This window comes from Parasteatoda tepidariorum, chromosome 10 (assembly GCF_982258835.1).
Source record: "Parasteatoda tepidariorum strain Cologne lab strain chromosome 10, Ptep-v5.0, whole genome shotgun sequence".
NCBI classification, from domain to species: Eukaryota; Metazoa; Arthropoda; class Arachnida; order Araneae; family Theridiidae; genus Parasteatoda; species Parasteatoda tepidariorum.
This window is the reverse complement of record NC_141764.1, coordinates 71453410-71475430: the sequence shown is the minus strand read 5'-3', so window position 1 is coordinate 71475430 and position 22021 is coordinate 71453410. Positions and strand designations below refer to the sequence as shown.

The 22021-nt window shown below is 34.4% G+C and overlaps 1 protein-coding gene across 1 annotated transcript in view; it reads left to right on the top strand.

The window, feature by feature from the left end:
• Nucleotides 1-22021, top strand: part of LOC107439657 (arrestin domain-containing protein 2) — a 230078-nt gene that overhangs the window by 158476 nt on the left and 49581 nt on the right. Inside the window, exons 3-4 of the mRNA XM_043052149.3 lie at nucleotides 507-629; nucleotides 20589-20815. Coding sequence (XP_042908083.1) covers nucleotides 507-629; nucleotides 20589-20815 — 350 coding nt within the window. The remainder of the gene's footprint in view (nucleotides 1-506; nucleotides 630-20588; nucleotides 20816-22021) is intronic.

Here is a 22021-nt window from a genome sequence, read left to right as displayed (position 1 = left end):
TACGCGGGGAGTCAGCCGATGGGGATCGAACTCACGACCTCTTTGACATGGGCCCAACGCCCAACCAACCCCCAGCCCTTTGGACCCCAGCTATTGACAAGCTCCATGTTTCAAGTCGCGGTGGCTCAGTGTATCGATATGTTCCAATGAGGTGAACCTGGTACGAATCTCAGCGTTACGAATTCTGCACCTGGCTCGCACTGACCACGATGCTGACGTAAAATATCCTCAGTGGTTGACGGATCACGGGTTAGAGTTCCCTTGCCGTCAAGCTAACCATGAGAGGTTTTCGTGGTTTTACTTGCAGCGAAAATGCAGATGAGTTCCATCAAAAAGTCCTCTACAAAGGCAAATTTCTCTCAATACTTGATCTAGGGTTCGGAGTTAAACATCAGTAGCCGTAAACTGTCGGTCGGCTGTTTAACGACCATGTTTTGAGTTTCTGCTCAAAATTTAGTCAATGAAGTGCTAAAATATGCGTTGTTTACTTTGTGTTTGTTTTCCAGCAATCCGAGTACTACTGAGAGGTAAGGCTCACGCAGAATGGAAAGTTGTAGTCAGCGGAGACAGAAGAACAGTCAAGGATGACCATGCCTTCATCGATGACAGAGCGGTCATTTGGGGAAAAGGTGATTTACTTTTCATATTTCAACATGCATTACATATTTCTATGAATATTTGTGCTCACAAAAACTCCTAAATATGTTTTATTGTACTGGATTCAGAATCCCGTTTCAATAACAATAATCCTCTGACTAACAATGTAAAAAAAGGATTAAAAAATAAAGCAAGGCAGTCTTCGTCTGACCAATAGTTTAAGAATAGGGAATAGAATTATTTAAAGAGCATAAATATTGCTTAAAAACTACCATTTTATAACAGAAAAGCTAACAAGACTCCACTTTTCTAACAATATAAGAATAAATAGTTTTAATTCCACAATAAAAATGCAATAGCATAAATGGGGAATTTTAATAGCTATTTTAACATATACAGGATTCAGTTATTTTAACATTAAGCAGGATTCAGAATCTAATTTCTGTAACAGTGTTTCATTAACTGACCATATAAGAATAAGGAATATGAAAGTTTAAGAAACAAATATTATTTAAAAAATTATCACTTTATAATAAAGTGAATAATTAGTACAAATATAATAATGCGAGAATAAAGAATTTTATGCATTTAATAGAATAAATGGGGAATTTTATTAATAATTTTAAAGTATGCATTTTTAAACAAGATTCAGAATCTGATTTCTGTAAAATATTCCACTGATTAACGATATAAGAATGAGGAGAATATGGAAGTTTAAAATAAAACAGAAATATTACTTAAACATTATCATTTTATAATCAAATCAATAGTACCGTCATGTGGGGCTACTTTGCGCAAATTCAAATTTGGCACTTTTCAAGTGCTGCTATTCAGTATTATGTTTTTTTCACATTAAAAATGTGTGGAATTTGAAGATAGAAGTCTCCTCTATTACTACAAACATTTTTTCGAATTTTAAAACAATCTCAGAGTGTGTTTTGTTTATCCAATGTCAACAACTTTCCGAGAACGTCGGACGACGAAAAGTGTGCGTGGAAACTTTAGCTGTGAAATGTAAAGACGTTGATAAAACAATTGTCGTAAGTGCAAAACTTTTTATTTATATATTAACTAGCTGACTCGGCAAACGATGTTTTGCCATATGAATTATTTCTAGAGTATGAAAATATATCTTATTTATTGTAAATGTGTGCGTATGTGGTATATGAGTGGAAGAGGCATGGAGCGCTGTGAACGATGACGAAATGTGAAAGTAACAACACACCAAATAATAATTTTTTTTAATTTATTGCAACTTTTTCTTATAAATTATATATACAACGAATTCTGAAAATATTAGTCAACAATATTAATCTCTTAGTGCAATGGAGTGTACAATATTTTTTGTCATTCCATCTTTAGCTAACACAAATAAACTGGATGGTTTGCCCACTCGAGAGTATGCCACGTATCTGTGCGAAAAACATGGTGTGTTCAAATCTAAGACGCAAACAGACATTGCTTGGCCTTATCATTGCGAATGCCAATCTAATGGGGAACTGAATGCGTTTAAATTGAATTGGCACATCTGTGGGGGGCATAATAGGCATAATAGGGATTGGCACATAATAGGGATTCGTGGAAGTAATATACTTTCATCCCGGAATTTGTCATTTAAAATAATGACTTCGATGACGTTGTTCATTAATTTTTTAATGACTAATCGTGTGCCGTTGCACAGCCAAGGTGGGTTCAAATTACGAAGCAAAATAACCGGAGATCCAACTTTGAGTACTAAATTATGCGGTGATATGCCAGGTAAATCCAATGAGTTTAAAAACTCTGTTGGAAAATTTGCAGCTTCAATGGGATCGCAAACTGCATCAACGGATTTGCATGTCACCAAGTTACCTGGCAATAACTGTTGCATCTACAGATTCAATTCGTTGACGTCCACATTTTTTGCTGCTAAAATCACCCTTTCTGCCAGCCACTCATGATGAATGCATTGCGTGTGTTCATCGGGAAATATTAGGCTAATGAGAGCATCTTGTGAATCAATGATTGTGCAGAAATCGTCCGGTAATTTAAGCATCCAGTCTCATCCTTAGTAACCTTTCCATCACCGATATCTAACAATTGTTTTGAGAATGTTTCAGCAGATGGATCTTGAAGCATTCGGACGCGCATATTTACTTTTAGTAGAACTTTTTCAACATTACGCCAAAGTGGAGATGATCTCAAGAAAGCATTGATCTCATCAGCGTACATTAAACGCGGAATGACGAAGTGTTTGTCTGAAATCACCTGAAAGGAGTAACAGAGTGCCGCCAAATAATTTGTCATTATTTTTTTATATCTTTCAATGTCCTGTTCAACGCGTCAAGCGATTTTTGTGTTCCATAGTGAAATCATCCCAGATGATAATTTTACTGTGTTTTAACACTGTGGCCATAGAAGAAATGTTTTTTTATGTTGCACACTGCATCTGGGTTGTTTTGAATATTTAGTGGCAGCTTAAATACTGAATGAGCTGTTCTGCCTCCGTCCAATAAAATTGCCGCAATGCCAGATGATGCAACGGCCAACGCGATCGTATTTGATCGTATTTCACCGAGAATTAGCGAAGTAATTAGTGTTTTGCCAGTTCCACCTGGTGCATCAGGAAAAAAATCCACACTGTCCTGCTGAAACTGCGAGCATAATGCGGTCATAAATGCTCCTTTGTTTCTCATTCATTAGTGGAACATTGCGAGTAACAATCGCTGCCATTTTTATCGTATTGTATTGAAGTTCACGATTCATGTCAGTGTTTAATAAATCAGATGCACTTCGATTTGGCGAAAGCATACCGAAATGACTGAGTGGCAATTTGGCAATAATAATGCAAAGATCCTCAATAACAATCAGTGCTTCATTGTACACAGCATCGCTGAATACTATCGTTAGATCGTTGCAACGTGTGCGATAATGATACCGTATATCATCAGTCATCGAATCTTTGTGATATTCTCATAACGTTTCTATACGGGCCGGGAAACATGTAGCTAATACTATAGCAAATAGTAGACGATTTTGCTTTGCAGTACAGTTCAATGCTGCCTCAGCAAGCATACATTCCCACTGGTTGTCGTCTTCCAGCAAGCCGAGTGCAAAGCATGCATCTTTATAAGTTGGATGCTGATTTCCATCAACTTTACATATATCTTGAAATGATAATGAGCTGGTGTAATTAACCAACAACAGACGAAAATAAAAGCACTCAGTCTGCCTTGGATTGACTGTAAATATTCTCCCCAAGGCGTTTGATTTGAATAAACCCGGGACATGCATCAACCGGTGTGCCTTGCTTGTGGGGTGTCCAGTTTTTGAATCCATGTGAAATAGGGTGGTACTTCTGAGTAGAGTAATGTCCGTGCAAAGACGCCAAAAGCATCCGTACGATTACCCAATTCAAAAAATTTGGCGAGTGTAGTTTTTGGTGGATTTATAGCTCGGTCAATCGCTGTCTCGTTCGTGAAATATACGCTCTAACCGTTTCTAAGATGGACGGCTAAATGAATAACGGTTGGATCCCGTTCATTAATTGGGAAACCAAAGATACGCCAAACAGCTTCATTGGAGCTGATGTACCGGCCTATTTGGTACAGCGTTATTTCGTCGTTGTTTTTCACTGGAAGAGCAGTCACATTGGTATTTTCAACTCGAAATACTGCTATATCATTGCCTTTATTCACATAATTGCAAATATATTTTATGCTCTTCTTTTAAGGGCATGCATAAGTATTAGAGTTTAATATGACTTGTTGCAACGTGCGTGAATATTATTTTTGATTTATTATGTTTCTATGTCTAGTTTGGATCCGAATACGATTAAATAAAGATATATTTAAAATATACGTTAAATCTGTCCAAAAAATGAAAAAAAATTAGATACAAACCATTCTCGAATCCTTCTGAAGGTACACAGAAAATTTCATTTAAATCGGTCCATCCGTTTAGGAGGAGTTCAGTGACATACACACGAACAGACGAAATATATATATAAAGATAAACAATTATATCATGTTAGGGTTAAAAAAATTTGAAAATTAATAACAAATAAACGGAAAATGAAAAAAAATGCACAGTGGGGCTACTTTGTGCAAAGTTTCATTCGTTTTTTATTCGACAGAAAAATTCTCAGACGTTATAAAAAAAATACCTGGAGCGAGAAATTATCGTGATTACACTTTAGAAAAGTTGCAACAATGTTTGCAAGCAGTTGCTGGTGGTATGTCGATTGCAGAAGCTTCTCTGAAGTACAAAATCCACAGAAATACTATCTCTAATAAAATTCACAGGAATCACATGAAAAGTGCTGGTAAACTATTATTTTTCTTCTACAAATATTTTTCTAATGAATTTATCAAACGATTTAACACATAAAAATATATTTTATAGAACATCAGGTGATTTTGACAGAAACTGAAGAGCAAGTTCTGTCATGTTCCTTCAAGCATGTTATGTTCAAATTTATCAATATTATAAATGTTAATGAATAAGTAATAATTATTATTTTTTAAATTTCATCCATTTCAATGTTCAAAAATGTATATGGTTTCCTTTTGTTTAAACTCAAATGTTTTGAAATAAACATTCTTTTTTTAAAAAAAATTCTTTATAAAAAATGGTATTTTAACGCTGAAAATTATTATCAAACTAATATCTTTACATATCTTGATGTTTTTGTTATTAAAACTGTCAACAATTGACTTTTTTAACAATTTTATATCAATATTTTACTAAAAACATGATTATTTAACTGAATTCCTATCGCTGCACAAAGTTGCCCCACTTCGGGGCTACTTTGTGCAAGGTATGTTTTGACTTATTATTTGTAAATATTACATACAAATAATGCCAATATTGATCAAATTCACTCGTCTGAGTCCAGTTATGAATATAATATCGATAAATTTTACTAAAGTTTGTATTAACATAGTTTTTTTACATGTCAAAGTTCAAAAACTGCGAAATCCTGCACAAAGTAGCCCCACATGACGGTAAACAAGATTTCACTAACCTAACACTTTGAGAATAAAGAATTCTAACTGTACAATAGAATAAATGGATATTTTTAATAATAATTTTAAAGAACGTGTTGTTAAACAGGATACAGAATGTGATTCCAGTAACAGTAGTCAACTTCTAACAATATAAGAATAACGATAGTAATATTTAAAGAACATAAAATTATGGAACTTTCAGGCCATAATTTTATAATAGAATCAGCAATTAACAAGATTCTACAAACATGACAATATGATGATAAAGAATTATAAATATGCAGTAAAAAATAAATGCATAAAAAATTTAAAAATACGCGTTCTCAAACGGGATTCAAAATCCCATTTCAGTAATAGAATTCAACTGATTAACGATATAAGATCGAGAAATAGTAATATTTAAAGAACATAAAATTATGGAACATTCAAGCCATAATTTTATAATAGAATCAATCAATAACAGGTAACAAAAAATATTTAAAAATATGAGATTAGATAGTTTTATATATGCAATAAAATAAATAGAGAGTTTTAAGTTAACAAAATGTAGGAATGTAGATGTAGATAAAAGAATTAAGTCTATTATCAGACTAAATCTATTTATTACCGCATACGATAAATTTTCATTGTTTTTATTTGGTCTTAGTATATTCATAATTTTGAAATAGTTGTTTTCCATTTACAGTTTTACCTACAACAACAAAAGGAAAAAAAAATTGTGCGTGTCTGTCTGTGTGTCTCTCTTATTTATTTATTTCGTTTTCTCTAGAACCGTTCGTGTTTGAAATTAGAGTAGCGGGTGAAACGGGCAATTTCAGTCCCTGTTCCAAAAGAATCATTCAAAATTTTCAATTAGTTGGTTCGAGAAGTATGTTTGAAAAATGAATTTCGCTCCTAGGTTTGGCATTGAGCATAGCTATACATTTAAACTGCAAACAATTCTGTTTTCTTTTAATTACATCAGGGTTTTTTTTTGTTTTACTTATAGCTCTATGTCATTGGAAACGATTTTTTGCATATTCTTTAAAAGTTATTTATATTTTATCCATACACCATATAAACATAGACAAAATGAATGAATTAACTGGTAGATTTACTATCTGAAACTACGTGTTTGTTTTGTTTATACTTACCCTTGTTTCTTAAAGTTTATTGTAATTGAACTAAGAAAATGTTAGTAGTTTCTAAAGTGAATAGGGAAAATTACTCGATCTTTGTACGTCTTGACTACAATGTGTTTGTTGCATTCAATAGCATTGTTTTCTGTGTGAATTATAATGAATAAGTTTATCTTTCTTTTAATGGGTTAATCGTCTTTCTTCTTATTCTCATAATGAAGAGTCCTGGTGGCTTAAGGGACAGAGGGCTTCCCTCTTTATAAGATGCCGCGGGTTCGAAAATCAACGATGGCTGATTGATACAATTCTTGCACCAAGCTCGCGCCGATCCCAGTGCTTACGTAAAAATATCCTCAGTGGTAGACGGATCATGGGTTAGAGTCCCCTTACCGTCAAGCTAGCCATGGAAGGTTTTCGTTGTCTTCCTCTTCGTGTAACGCAGAAGCGGGATAGTTCCATCAAAAAGTCCTCCGCGAAGGCAAAATGTTCACAATACTTGATCCAGAATTTTCCTAGTCTTCTGGGTTGTGTTCAAAATTTCAAAGCTACAGAGTTGAACACTGTTTCTCGTAAACACAACTGTTCAACTATGGTTATAAAGAAAAATCTCATAATGTAAAACTACTGAGAAAAGTGACAAATAATAATGAAAAATTTAGGTCATTTTATTTTTTAACAGCTTTGATTAATTCCGTCGTTTCATTTTGTGTATTATTGCTTTAATTTATGCTTGTTTATTTATGATTTATAACTTTTTTTACCCCTTATAATGTAAAAATACTGGGAAAAGTGACAAATAGTAATAAAAAATTTAAGTCGTTTTATTTTTTAGCAGCTTTGATTAATTCTGTCGTTTCATTTTGTGTATTATTGCGTCAATTTATGCTTGTTTATTTATGATTTATAACTTTTTTTACCCCTTGTAATGTAAAACTACTGGGAAAAGTGACAAATAGTAATAAAAAATTTAAGTCGTTTTATTTTTTAACAGCTTTGATTAATTCTGTCGTTTCATTTTGTGTATTATTGCTTTAATTTATGCTTGTTTATTTATGATTTATAACTTTTTTTACCCCTTATAATGTAAAAATACTGGGAAAAGTGACAAATAGTAATAAAAAATTTAAGTCGTTTTATTTTTTAACAGCTTTGATTAATTCTGTCGTTTCATTTTGTGTATTATTGCTTTAATTTATGCTTGTTTATTTATGATTTATAACTTTTTTTACCCCTTATAATGTAAAAATACTGGGAAAAGTGACAAATAGTAATAAAAAATTTAAGTCGTTTTATTTTTTAACAGCTTTGATTAATTCTGTCGTTTCATTTTGTGTATTATTGCGTCAATTTATGCATGTTTATTTATGATTTATAACTTTTTTTACCCCTTATAATGTAAAACTACTGGGAAAAGTGACAAATAATAATAAAATGTTTAAGTCGTTTTATTTTTTAACAGCTTTGATTAGTTCTGTCGTTTCATTTTGTGTATTATTGCTTTAATTTATGCTCGTTTATTTATGATTTATAACTTTTCTTACACCTTACGAAGAACAGCTATTCAGTTGGTAATATACAAAACATAATCTTCTACAGCTTTGCAGATTCAGTTTTCCGCTGAACGATAAAAACTTGGTGTCGACAAGCTGTCACGTCATTTTTTTTTCTTCCTTTTAAATCTAAAAACAGCAAACGATGAAGAAAAACCCATAGGGGAAAACATACTAAATTGCTTCATAAAAAACAAGAACAGCGAACTTTGTTTATCGGTTTGGGCGTTAAAACGATTTCCAATAGTGTTAGAGCTACGACAGCCATTTCGAATGTTCTCTCTTCCCCAAATTCACGCAAAAATGGTACCCAGAAAAGAGAATTTTTTTAGAGAAGGAAAGCTAAGCTTGGATATTTAACGAGAAAAAAGCGGAAATAAAATATAATGACGAATAAGAAATGGCTATTTTAAATAAAGGAAGAAAAAAGTTTTAGCAATTTTAAAAGAATATTAAATTAGAAAGTCATAAAACACTAAAATAGCAACGAAATGCTTGAACTATCGCCAAAAAAAGCAAAAAAGACTTTTTTGCATTATATAAAATATTGTATTCTTACATTAAGGAAAAAAATTAAATGCATTTTCAAAATAAAATTATGGACTTAGTAACGATTTTGCAAAGTAACTTATCAGGGAGAACTATTTCAGATCATACTAGTTTGTGAAGATTCAAAAGCATTAACTTACCTATTACTAAAAATACGATTGGAGTAAAATTTATAAAATGGGCTAACATTATTATTTTAAACCTTTTTATCTTCAATTGAAGAGCTTAAATGATTGATGATGATCATTAGTTGTTAGTTAACTTCGCTTTACTAAAAAAAATTCTAAGGTTGAGCTTAAATGCGTTAAATCTGTTTTCAATTGAAGAATTAAGTCGTAGATAATGTTCCACACCAATGCTAATTTAATTCCCTTTTCCACTACTAATTTTGATTTTGAATGTGTAAAATTATAATGTATTTTCTAGAACGAAGAATTACTTGCAAATAACACTTAAGAAAAGTTACTAAACAAGGCAAACAATTTCACAATATGCGAATATAATGTGGCGGTGTCAATTTCGTGCTCTTGAGCAATTTTGAGGTTTAAGTTGAATAAGTACAATTATACTGAACTTTCCAAGCAAAACTACATCAAAATAAATTAATTAACAATGGTTTTTGCATTATTTAAGGCTAAATAATTGAAGTATAGTGCACTTTCATAATAAAGTTATGTAATAATAAAGATAAAAATAATGAATTTTCCAAGTTACTTAAAACAAACACTTTCAGGGTATAGTGAAAGGAAATGCAAGGGCTCTAGTTTTTAAAAGCAATTTTCAATTTGTGGTTAAATATGTAAGATTATAATGTATTTTCAAAATAAAACTTGCTCGAAACTTATAAATAACGATTTTGCATATTTACTAAACAAAGAAAACAGTTTCGCAAAGTACTACGTAAAAATAATGTTGTTGTTGTTGCTAATTCCCATCTGGTCTGACGGAGTTAGATCAGATCAATATATCCGTTGACATTTGGGAAGTCCGAATCTAAAAGGGGAGAGGAATGAATGTCGTTCCAGTCCAGCCCTAAACAGTTCAAGATGTGCTCAGGTAATGCCTGGTTTTGTTGGCATTTAGGGCAAAGAGGAAAGATCTTTTGATTAGCAGAAAATGTGAGACCTTTCAGGTGTCCACTGGCCAGTCGGGATAAGCAAGTGCCAAAATAATGTGGCACTGTTAATTGTTTGCTTAAACCATTCTGGAGTTAAAGGCTATTTGTGTAAAATTATACTGTATTTTCAAAGAAAAATAGTGTAATTATAAACTAATAAACTATAATTTTTCGAAAATTAAGGGTCCCGTATCGTTAAGACACGGTTCCCAGCAGATCACCGAAGTCAAGCATCACCCGCTGCGGTCAGTGTGCGGGTGGATGACCAATTGGATTAGTCTGCGTAGGGACCGAGGGTGTGCGGTATTGATCCTCGTTAAATTGTTCTACCTTAAAGTGCTCGACTTCGCGTGCAGGTCGTCGGGCTAGCGAAGCGGGAGTGCCATCCCCTCTGCAGAGGATCAAAATTGTGATGGCATGTCTTCGGATCATCCTCTGGGATGTTTCCCAGACCGTCGCAAATAGCCCATCGTGCAGCTCTAGTGCGACGTAATTTAACTACAACAACTACAACAACAAAAATTAAGGTTAAATGCTCGAATTTATAATGTATATTCAAAGTAAAATTTTGTGACGATAAACTCCTAATTAGCGATTTTATAAAAAAGAGAGCAATTTCAGAGTACTTTGGAAAATATATACAGAAGTGATAACTTCTCATTAAAACTATTTTGAGCTTGAGGTTAAATGTATAAAATTATGAACTTTCTAAGTTGAATTATGTAACGATAAACTTATAGATAACTTTAGAAAAGTGCTGAACAATAGCGAAAAATTTCACAATGCATGGAAAAAATACAGGAACCTCAACATCCTGTGTAAAACAATATTAAGATTTAAGTTAACTGTTTAATATAAGACAAACTAAAGTACTAAATATCATTCATTCAATTTGAGATCTTAGTAACAGATAACGTGCAGTGATTTATTTATTTATTTTATTTATTGGTACAACATACATACGGTACATTGAAACTTGTGTGCACAATTAAGGCTTATAAACCTTTATTAAGTAGAAGGAAAGGTAGCACAATACAGAGAAGGACATCACAAAGAATACATCCAGGTTAACGACGGGATTCAAATCCGCCACCACCACGCTTGACAAAGCGTTTGGAGGACGATACCCCTCACCCAAGGGAAGCTTCACGTGCAGTGTTGTTTTGAAAATACTCAGAAACAATCATTGCCATAACAATTAACACACCTAAAAGGATGCAATGGGCAAATGTGGGGATTGAGCAGACCAAAGAAGGTTGGTAATGTAGCGGTGGCATTCCTGTGACACCTTGTTGTGTGTAGTATGCGATGGCAAATATGAGGATCGGGAAGACCAAAGAAGGTTGGCAGTGTGGCTGCGGCATTCCTGTGATCCCTTGTTGCGTGTAGTATGCTATGGCAAATATGAGGATCGGGAAGACCAAAAAAGGTTGGCAATGTGACTGTGGCATTCCTGTGACACTTTGTTGTGTGTAGTATGCGATGGCAAATGACAGGAAGGTTGGTAATGTGGTGGTGGCATTCCTGCGACACCTTGTTCTGTGTAGTATGTGATGGCAAATGTGAGGATCGGGAAGACCAAAGAAGGTTGGCAATGTGGCTGTGGCATTCCTGTGACACTTTGTTGTGTGTAGTATGCGATGGCAAATGACAGGAAGGTTGGTAATGTGGTGGTGGCATTCCTGCGACACCTTGTTCTGTGTAGTATGTGATGGCAAATGTGAGGATCGGGAAGACCAAAGAAGGATGGTAATTTGGCGGTAGCATTCCTATGGCACCGTGCCTGAATGTCGTATAGGATGGCACCAATACCATCACACCAGCTGTAGAAGAGGTGTTCTGCTCTACAGCATAGGCAGGATTGACATACGCCGTTGTCTCTGTTAGGAATGGCGTCTCGGTCGGCAGAATTGGACTGCAACTGAATTGAATGAGAGCGTCTTCCGCGATGAATCCAGATTTAATTTGGACAGTGATGCCCAACGCCTACGTGTTAGGACGGTCCCGCTGTGAAAGCATCATTCCTACTTACGCTGTACGGCAGGACATTGCTTCTACAGCTGGTGTAATAGTATCAAGGGCAAATCATCTACCATCTAGTGTAAAAAAAGTTTTCGAAGTATAGTTAAATACGTAGAAAATAAAATTATCATTAAGGAAACCAAATTTGGGTCCGCTCTCCTGATTAAACTACAGGGATCATATTTCCCAGATTGCGGCAATCCCCTATATTTTGGGTGTCAGAAACCCGAATACGTCGTAAAAGGTATATTTATTCAGAGAAGGTTCATTTTTCTGTCTGATTTCGTAACTTAAAATATACGTCCGGCAGTAATTATTTAGCATATTTGAGATCACCCCTCAAACCATTACGATTGAGTCTTAAAACGCGAAGATCCTATCATTAGATCAAAAGTCATTAAGGGTGGTTCGTTTTTTAATTTTTAAGCACTGTACTTCGTATGTAAAATTTGGTTTCATTCTGATCACTTTTTCTACGTGTGTTAATTTTTATGGCAATAATTGTAAGAATCCGTTATAATCGGCTATCGGTGTCTTGTTTCAATTTCATTTGTGGTATTTATGGAAGAAGCGGTTTTCAAAGAAAGATGGATGCTTTGAATGCATTCTAAAGATGGTCTCAAATTCACTTAACATAACGTTCTCTCATTGTCTGAAATAAAATTTTAATGGTTTGTTTTAAAAATTAACTGAAATAATCTTGAACCACTTATATGACTTTACTCAAATTCTCTACCGAGGGTGTGCGGTATTGGTACTCGTTAAACTGTGCTACCGTAAAGTGCTCGACTTCGCGCAGGTCGTCGGGCTACCGAAGCGGGGGTGCCATCCCCTCCGCAGAGGATCAAAATTGTGATGGCATGTCTTCGGATCATCCTTCGGGATGTTTCCCAGACCGTCGCCTATTGCCCATTGTGCAGCTCTAGTGCGGCGTAAATTAACAACAACAACAATCAAATTCTCTAAATGAATATAGAATTAACTGTATTCAAAATTCTTGCAAATTATCTCGAATCCTTTAATTGATTTCCTAAATTCATGAAGTTAGTTTTAAATCTGAAGAAATGCTAAAAATTTACTAATATTGAATCAAATTCTCAAGTATTCCCTACTAGCTTAGAAAAAATGCTAATTTGTTTTCACTAAGTTTTTAATTAAAGAAACTTCAAACCTTGCTTTTTTTAAACTTGTTTATATATAACGCTGCTGGAGTTGAGATTTGAATTTTCTTTTAACTGTCTAAGATATAAATAATTGCTAAGAAGCAAATTTACATACTTGAAGCAAAAAATTTAAAATTTCGCCACTTATAAAACCATACAAGTGAGTATTTGAAGATAATGATCGCATTTCCAACTTTTAATGAGTTTTTTGACTCTCTAAATACGATATGGTTTCTTTACAAATTATTTATTTTAATATTTATTTTTAGAGCGCTTCGTTCCGAGTTTAAAATACTTTTCATTCTATTAATAGAATTAATTGAAAAATTTACTCTTGACTATAAAGTGATCCTTATTTCCGACGATCTAAAGAAATAAATTAAGTAATGTGAAATAAATTATTAAAGGAGAGATTATATAAGGATCTTGAAATATTTGAATGAACCTATAATTTTTGGAGCTTGAAAAGTCCTCATGATCGTTATGCTAATTTAGTTTTAGCCATTTTCAAGTTTGATTAGAATATGTTTGGAAAACTAAAACTAGTGTATCTTTATTTAATGACTCAACTTCTGAAAAAGAGCCGTCTCGCAGTGGAATGATAGTAAAGGCAAGGTTCTCAGTAGAACACCGAAGTCAGGCATCACTGGCTGAGGTCAGTAAGCGGGTGGGTGACCGCTGTGACAATCCTGAGTAGAGATCGAGTGTGCACTGTATCGGTCCTCGTTGAACTGTTCTACCGTGAAGTGCTCGACTTCCGCGAGCAGGTCATCCGGCCCATAAAGCAGGGAGCCATCTCCTCTGGTGAGGATCAAAATTGCTATGGCATGTCCTCGAATCATCCTCAAGGATGTTTCCTAGACTGTCGCCAATAGCCCATTGTACAGCTCTAGTGCGACGTAAATAAAGTAGCAATCTACCTTTAAGTAACAGCCGCAAGGGCTCTGGAGATACAGTACTTGCTTGCCATTGAGGTGATCCAAGTTCGAAACCTAGGGATAGCCTGGTTGGTGAGGCACTGGGCCCACGTCCAAGAGATCGTAGGTTCGATCCCGTGTAGTAAATGGTGACTGGTGCACGTTAAAACTGTCGAGTCACAAAGAAATCCAACTTCCCATGGTAAATCGGACCTTTGGAGGTGCTGATCCAGGTGTTGTCTTCTGGTTTGACTCAAAATTACAGACTATGGAGTTGAACATTAGTAGTCGTAAACCCAAAACTGGGTCGGCTATTCAATGACGGTTATAAAAAACATTCGAATCCCAGGGACTGGGGAAAATTGAGAAATGTGTAGTTTAAACTGGCAATTATTCAAAACCATAAGAAGTCAAGTTTTCTCCTCTGAGCCGTTTAAGGAATTCAGAAATGTTTGCAAAAAATTATGGGCAGCTAATGTGGCCAACTTATACCAGTACTATTTCTGATATGGAGCTTGTAACTTTTTTAAGAATTCAGAATCCTTCCAACTAAAATGTCAGTAACCTTGCTGAAACTAACTGAAACCACTCTGAAGAATTTGGAAAAGTTCCAGACCGAACTTATTCCCAGACGTAATTAATTCATTAATAGCACTAAATGCTCAGAGATAATTAATTCATCACCGTAACTTTTTTTAATAAAGCAACAGCTTTGAGTTGTTGCTGAATTGTGCTTCGTCACATCACATCAAACCGTGGAATGTGGCTAAGTTAATTGATGTAATGGTGTTCAGTTTAATTTATCCATCAGTGAGCCAGATAGTCATGAGCAAAGCTGTTGTGCTGCCATCTATGTCTGCTTGAGATAGTTGTTCGAAGTCCAAGACAACTGACTGAGGAGTGTATAATGTAGAAACTACTCGCACCTTATCTGTAGGCGCAGTTTATTTTCGCTAGCAGAATTAGCAGTCCGAGCGAATTTCTGGAACGGTCTGTTCGTATATTTAGAAAGTGAAGTAAATAGGGAACTGAGGAAATATGTGGTGTCCAAGTAGGAAGTCGTACTCCCAATCAGCCAGTCATCGAGTGATGGCTTATTCACCCCTTATGACTAATATGTATATACCTAGCGTTACGAAGCTAAGTACCTCCGTTGGTCTTCACCACAGAATTTAACAAAGTAATTAACAAACGAAATTACCATCATATCCACGGTGTAGTTATTAATACATAAAAGTTCAAGTATTTCTAGATAACATTTAATCTCTGCAGTGCAAGTCATCCGAAGCAATGGATTAAGATGGCTTGGCCATATCTGGAGAGGTCCAGAAAACAATGCAGTACGAATCGCCACCTTTAAAAATCCTTCTGGATCTCGGGCCAGGGGAAGACCTCCAACTAGATGGCTGGATGACACTACTAAAGATCTCAAAGTAATAAAGATTGACAATTGAAAAAAGTCGCCAAGGATAGGAGGCGTTGGAGGCTACGCATGGTTGAGGCAGTCAAGGCCTGTAAGGGGCTGTCATGCTGAAGAAGAAGAAGAAGATTTAATCTCTGCATGCAGAAAATATTCCTCATAGTATCTTATTTTTTACGGGAATCTATTGAAAATCCGTAAAAAAACGGAACATTACTAGAAATAACGACTAAAGTTGTAGAATTACAGACAGAGGATAAATTCACCACTATTACCTTATTTTTCCAATTTTCTTGGCTTATCATTAAACCACAATAAAGTCATTATTAATGGATATAATAAGTTTTTTTTTAAATTTAAAATAATTCTTGGTCTATTTTAAGCAAAACTATTTAGAAATAAATACAGAACAATAATGCTCGATAAGCTTTATTATTCCCGGTAATATTGCTCGATAAACTAACGTTTTATGTGACATACAGTTTTTCTCGTATTTGTTATAATGAACCTGAGAGTCTGACTTCGCAAAATAAATCTAGAATCAATCGTAAATTCAGAAAATATTTAAAAAATCAAGTTCGTAAGAGAGTTACGGATAGATAAAATAAAATGACTTTACGAATGCGAAAAAATCATCGATCATTGCTGATGCCATCTATCAAATTATAAAGTCTTGTCAACCGTCTGCCTAACTATGATGAATGTTTAAACATTCTTTCGCAAAAATAGGCAGCAAAAATTAATGGGTTTCTCAATTACTTTCTCGCTTTTTTTCCAGCGGAATATATTACCATTAGATTTCATCTAGAAATAAGTTAAAACTTTCTATTTCAAATATGAATTTTGAATTTATTCTAATCTCTATTTGGGCAAACATTTTGTAAATTGCTTCCCATCCGCATCATTAAGAATTAATTTTTGACACTTTAAGTTACTGTCTGTTTCAATTTCAATAAAAAAAGTACTTTTAATAATTTCTTAACTCTACATATCACGTTTATTCGCATTTACAAATCACGTATATTCGCATGTAAGTTGCATGAAAAAATATTCAAGCTGTATTTTACAACAAAAAAATCTATAAGCTGAAATTTTCAACAAAAAAATATTTCGCATGTAAGTTGTTTATCAAGCACGTCTTAATAGCATTTAAGAACTTTTTTTTTTAAATGCATTTTATTTATTTTATTTGTATATTAAAGCTGTTGCCCACAGCTTTGCCGATGTGGAAGTACTTTGATATCAATTTTAAAAATATGTCCGTGATATTGTCAAAATTCTCTAGGTATTGAACTTTAGTCATAATTTAAATACAGTCCGGCTGCCATTTAATGACATAAGCTGCTATAAGCTTGAGACCGGAACATTTCAGCATGGTATAGGCAAGGGAAGTATTAACGTTATTTCCATCTCCGTCTTGAGAGAAGAGAGAAAAACCATCTCAATTCTCTACTACATCCTCACGCACCTATGCTATTGCTCAAAAAAAGGCAAGTTTCATTAATAATTATAATTGGTTTAACAGTATGCGGCACTGCTTATGTTTAGAATTTTAACAGCTTTAGAAAGAACCAAAGATAAATCCAAATAAATACTTCATATTAGAAATTTTTATTTCTATAAAAATACAAAATACTTAACGTGTAACTATTCAATACTACTTAATGTATCACTTAAGACTACTTAACAAGCTTACTTAAAGAACCAGGTCACAATCACCTCCGTGAAGAATATTTTTAAAGCGAAACTAATCAGCATTTGTGCAAAATTGGAGTAAAAACTACGAAAACCTCTCATGGATAGCTCAACTCTAATGGAGATCTGATTTGTTTTCCCCAAAGTATAATTTGCGTCATCGGTGCAATCTCTGCTTGCAGGGAGTGAAATAAAAAATACAAGCCATTACTGTGATTCGTTCATATGTAGACTCAATCTGCATCAACTGAGCCATGTCAATTTTTATGAAAAAGTAGCCATTAGTTTTCCCAAATATGCAGTTCCTGGTCAATTTATTAGACTTACTATAGTTTTTAAATAATGACATGTTTTGCACGAGTTTATATGCAATATTTTTATATTTAGACATACACTTATTGGGTGTATGTCTAAATATTTATTTAGGGGATTTTTATATACTTCCTATCTGTATTTATTTTTAACGTATTGGCATTACAATGTTAACCAACTTATACAAGAACATAAACAAGCGTAAACCGGTTTCAGTTGCGTTCTCACGTATAGTGCGGCTTTGAGGAGAACTCCTCCTGACTGAAAGTCTGGGGATGTCTGCTGCTATGGTAACAAGCGAGAGCACATTTCCAATGCGGGATAAATGAAGGAAAGAGGGTGTGGATTGGTTTACTCACGAGGACCTATGCTTCGATTAAGACAAAACTATTCACCCTACTCCCCTATTGGAAGTGTCCCTTCCTCGTAACCATGGTAACCGCCACCACGCGTAACGGGTGTGTGGAGTAGTTCTCCTGACAGCCGCACTATACAACGTTAACCAATTGATACACGAACATGAACAAGCGTAAACCGGTTTCAGTTGCGTTCTCGCGTACGTCAGTTGCGGATGCGTTTCTGTGGTTTTATGCGCTGTGTTTATTTGTTTCACAGCTTTATACTACGCAGTCATTTGTTTATTTTGTGTACAGCGTATAAATAACCAATTGGAATATTTTCCTCATGGGTAAAAAAGACCATCTTTCACCATGTAAAAGCAATCATGAATGCTAAAATTGTTTCAAACCGCGAAATATCACGAAGATTGAAGGTTTCTGAAGCTAGCGTACGACGCATAAAGAAGAAAATTGATTCAGATGACGAATTCAGATCAAAACGAAAGAAAAGATGTGACAGAATACTATATTGCGTCTAATAATTTAGCCAGGGACTGTACATAGTGTACGCTTAACATTTCAAATTTAACACTTAATATTTCAAGAGCGAGCACACATCTTAAAGATTGTTCATGAACCGCTTGTTACTTTCAATTTAAGAATAATAATCCAAAAAAAAATTTAAATGGGTATTAATAATATAGCGTTAATTGGGGCTGTTTTAATACTTTTTTTATAAATTTATATAGGTACCACGATGACAACTACAGGTACTAAAGAAATAGGTTTCTTTCGGCCCACCTCTTGTAATAAGTACCGGAGAAAATTGTTAATAATGATAATTTTTGACTATTTAAAGTTGTCCAAGAGTATATAGCATTGTGCCAAATAATACTGAATACCGTAAATCTTTATTTTTATGGGATGAACTTCTAAAAATGTTTTACTTAATATATATCTAAAATATGTTTTACTTAATCTGATAGCGTAAAGCCACCAGGAAGAGCAACAAATAACAATAAAAACTGGAATTGTTTTAACTTAATTAATTGTATCAGCACATCTTTTCAGCTTTGTGCCTGATGTTATAGAGTTGATCATTATCGATTTATTGATTAATAAGCTTTTTTTTCAACTAGAACGAATAACAAGTTTTCTCCAAGTATCAATAATAATATACTGAAAAAATTCAATAAACACAATATAATATATATTTTCAACGAGTCTTTGCTCAGAAATTTTTTTTTAATTCATTGACCTAAAACGCAACGTATTGCGAACGAGATACAATGAAATTATGTATTGCATCTATTAAGGGTTATTTTCTTCTTTTATATTTTTCATCATTGATTTATAAAAAAAATTTATATTTCTTTTTTTTATATGGAAGCTGATATTTCAAGCTTTCCATTTTCTCTGGTGCTCCTACGAATTCCCCGCGTTTCAGCTTTCGATGCCAAACGAGTGATTTTCTAGGGTTGTTTGAAGACTATTGTTTATACCAAACGGATTTAGCTTGTTCTTCCACTTAAAGATTTCTCAAATAGTGTCACTTACTTACTTCAGCCTCTTCGGAATTACTAAATTTAGCAATATTAAAAAATATTATATACTTAAAGAAGATTAAAATAATAACTTTCAATGATAAATCTCAACTTTTTTAATCGTGTCACTTGCCAGCTTCATTCAATCAGCTCTTCATTTAAAAAAACTGATTTATCTGGGAAAATTAGTGAACATATATATTTTATTCGTGAATAAAAACACACAAATACTTTTTATAAGCTCATAAAATGCTTATAAATTAGTCTTACACGTATGCACGATGCTTACAAAATCTGAAACAGAAATTAACGTGAATAAAGAACAAATAAAGTACAGGAATGGACATAATATAGTTTCGGTTAACTAAATAAGAACCTTCCTCCGTGACTAAAAAAGAAAAGTAAGTGATAAATAGAAAAGTAACGTGATAAACATATTGTTGTTGACGTATGCCAATAAGGCAGAGGGGGTGCGATTGTTCTTGTTTTCCAGTGGCGCCATCTATGGCTAAGAATTCGACTTCTGCCACACCCATTCGTCACACCCGTTTATAAAGTGGACCCATTCGTACATCCATTCATTCCTTCACAGATCGTAATTTTGACCTGAATCAGAGAACGGTCAATCTCCAATTCAGTACCCCCAGAGGTATTGATTTGTTATGGGAACATGGAGGACTTTAAGACTCGACACATTTAACGTGCATCAGTCACCATTTACTACACAGGGAGTCATCGGTCGGTAAGGATAGAACCCACGACCACTTGGACATGGGCCCAGTGCCCCATCAACCATGTTATCCCGGCCTGATAAACACGTGCAGGGTGCAAAAGCACTCTGTTTTTTTTTTATTACTTTGTCCAAACTCTTCTTTCCAGTATCTTGTTCAGATTTGTTTATCTATTCCTATTGGTTAAACACTTTGCATGAGTTTATCTCGTTACTTTTCTAACGCCATTTGGTGTTTTGACAGAATGCATGTCAGATGGTTGCGTCTGAAGGCTTTTGCTCATAGAACCGAAACTACAGTACGTCCATTTCTGTACTTTATTTGCGTTTAATTGACTTTGTTTTCCGCTACAGTCTACGTAGCATGAAATTGTATACCCTACCCTTCTTTTGGATACTTACAACAACGTTTTACTAGCGCATAAGATATTTACAAAATCATTTTATTAGCTGGTCAGATACTTAGAAAAAATATGATGTATTCACAACTGTGCAACCACACAATAACTTGACGTTTTTCTTCCACAGAGAAGCTGGAAGGGAACATGCCCATCTTACCTCGTGGTCGCCATTCGTTTCCCTTCCGTTTCCAGTTACCAGAGAGTGCTCTTCCTTGCAGCTTCGAGTCACGTTCCTGCACCGTCCGCTACTACGTCAAAGTAACAGTGGACATCCCCTACGCCTCTCCTCCACAGGGAATGAAGTACTTCACAGTGATAGGACCTCACATAGACTGCATGGACGAACAGTACCTGGTAACTTTCTTTCTTCTTTTCCTTTGGCATGCATATGCATTATGCAATGCAAAAACCTTCCGTGACTTCCGCGGTTTAGTAACAGTCAATCGATCTTAGCGTAACATGAGGCAACTCTTGCAATTTCTAATTTTAGTTTCCTAAAAATAAAGGTCAAATATGTTTTTAAAAAAAGCGTTTTTTTACGATTGATTTTAAACAGAATTTGCATGAATATTAGTGTGTGTGTTTTGTGCCAAAAGTGTGAAACGGCATTTTATCGTTTTTATCTGATGTCACTTAAAGATAGCCCCCTAGGATTTAACCCACATAATAATTTACTAATTTAAAAAATGAAACCGTGATGGCTCAGGGGATGGAGCGTCAGCCTTCCAATAAGGAGAACCGGGTTCGAATCCCAGCAATGGCTGGTTGATACGAATTCCGCTTCCGGCTTACACCGGCCACAGTGCTGACGTAAAATATCCTCAGTGGTAGACGGATCATGGGTTAGAGTCCCCTTGCCGTCGGGCTAACCGTGGGAGGTTTTCGTGATTTTCCTCTTCATTTGACGCAAATGTGGGTTAGTTCCATCAAATAGTCCTCCACGAAAGCAAATTTTTCCCAATACTTGATCCAGGAGTTTCTGGAATGGATTTGAAATTGCAGGGCTCCTAGTTGGATATCCGGAGTTGAAAACTGGTAGTCGTAAGCACAGAATTGGGGTGGTTTTTCAACGACGGTCATCATATAAAATAATATAAAAAAGAAATATCGTACAATTAGAAAATAGAAATTTGAAGAAGAACCCTTTCAGGATGCTATATTTTTTCACAAAAGAATGTTTCAGACCTAACTATTAATGTAATATGAATAAAAATTACATTTACTACTGCGTATTATCCATTTAAAACAAAAAAATTCCATATACTTACTGGGGAAAAAATTCCAGGAAAAAAAGAACATTTCATCTTTGGACGTCAATTTTTAAAAAAAAATATTAAAAAAGAAAATAGACCGAGTAGAGTTGAGTAGCAATTTATTGACAGAGTATTTAAGTATTCGACAATAGTGATCGAATCAGAATGTGCAACAAAAAACAAAAAATAAATAAATAAAAATGACCAACATTTAAAATAAGTAAGAACGTTGAAAAACTAAGGTAAAAAATCATTTAAAACAGCTATATAATGCATGTAATTTATATCTGTTTCTATTTTGGAGGGA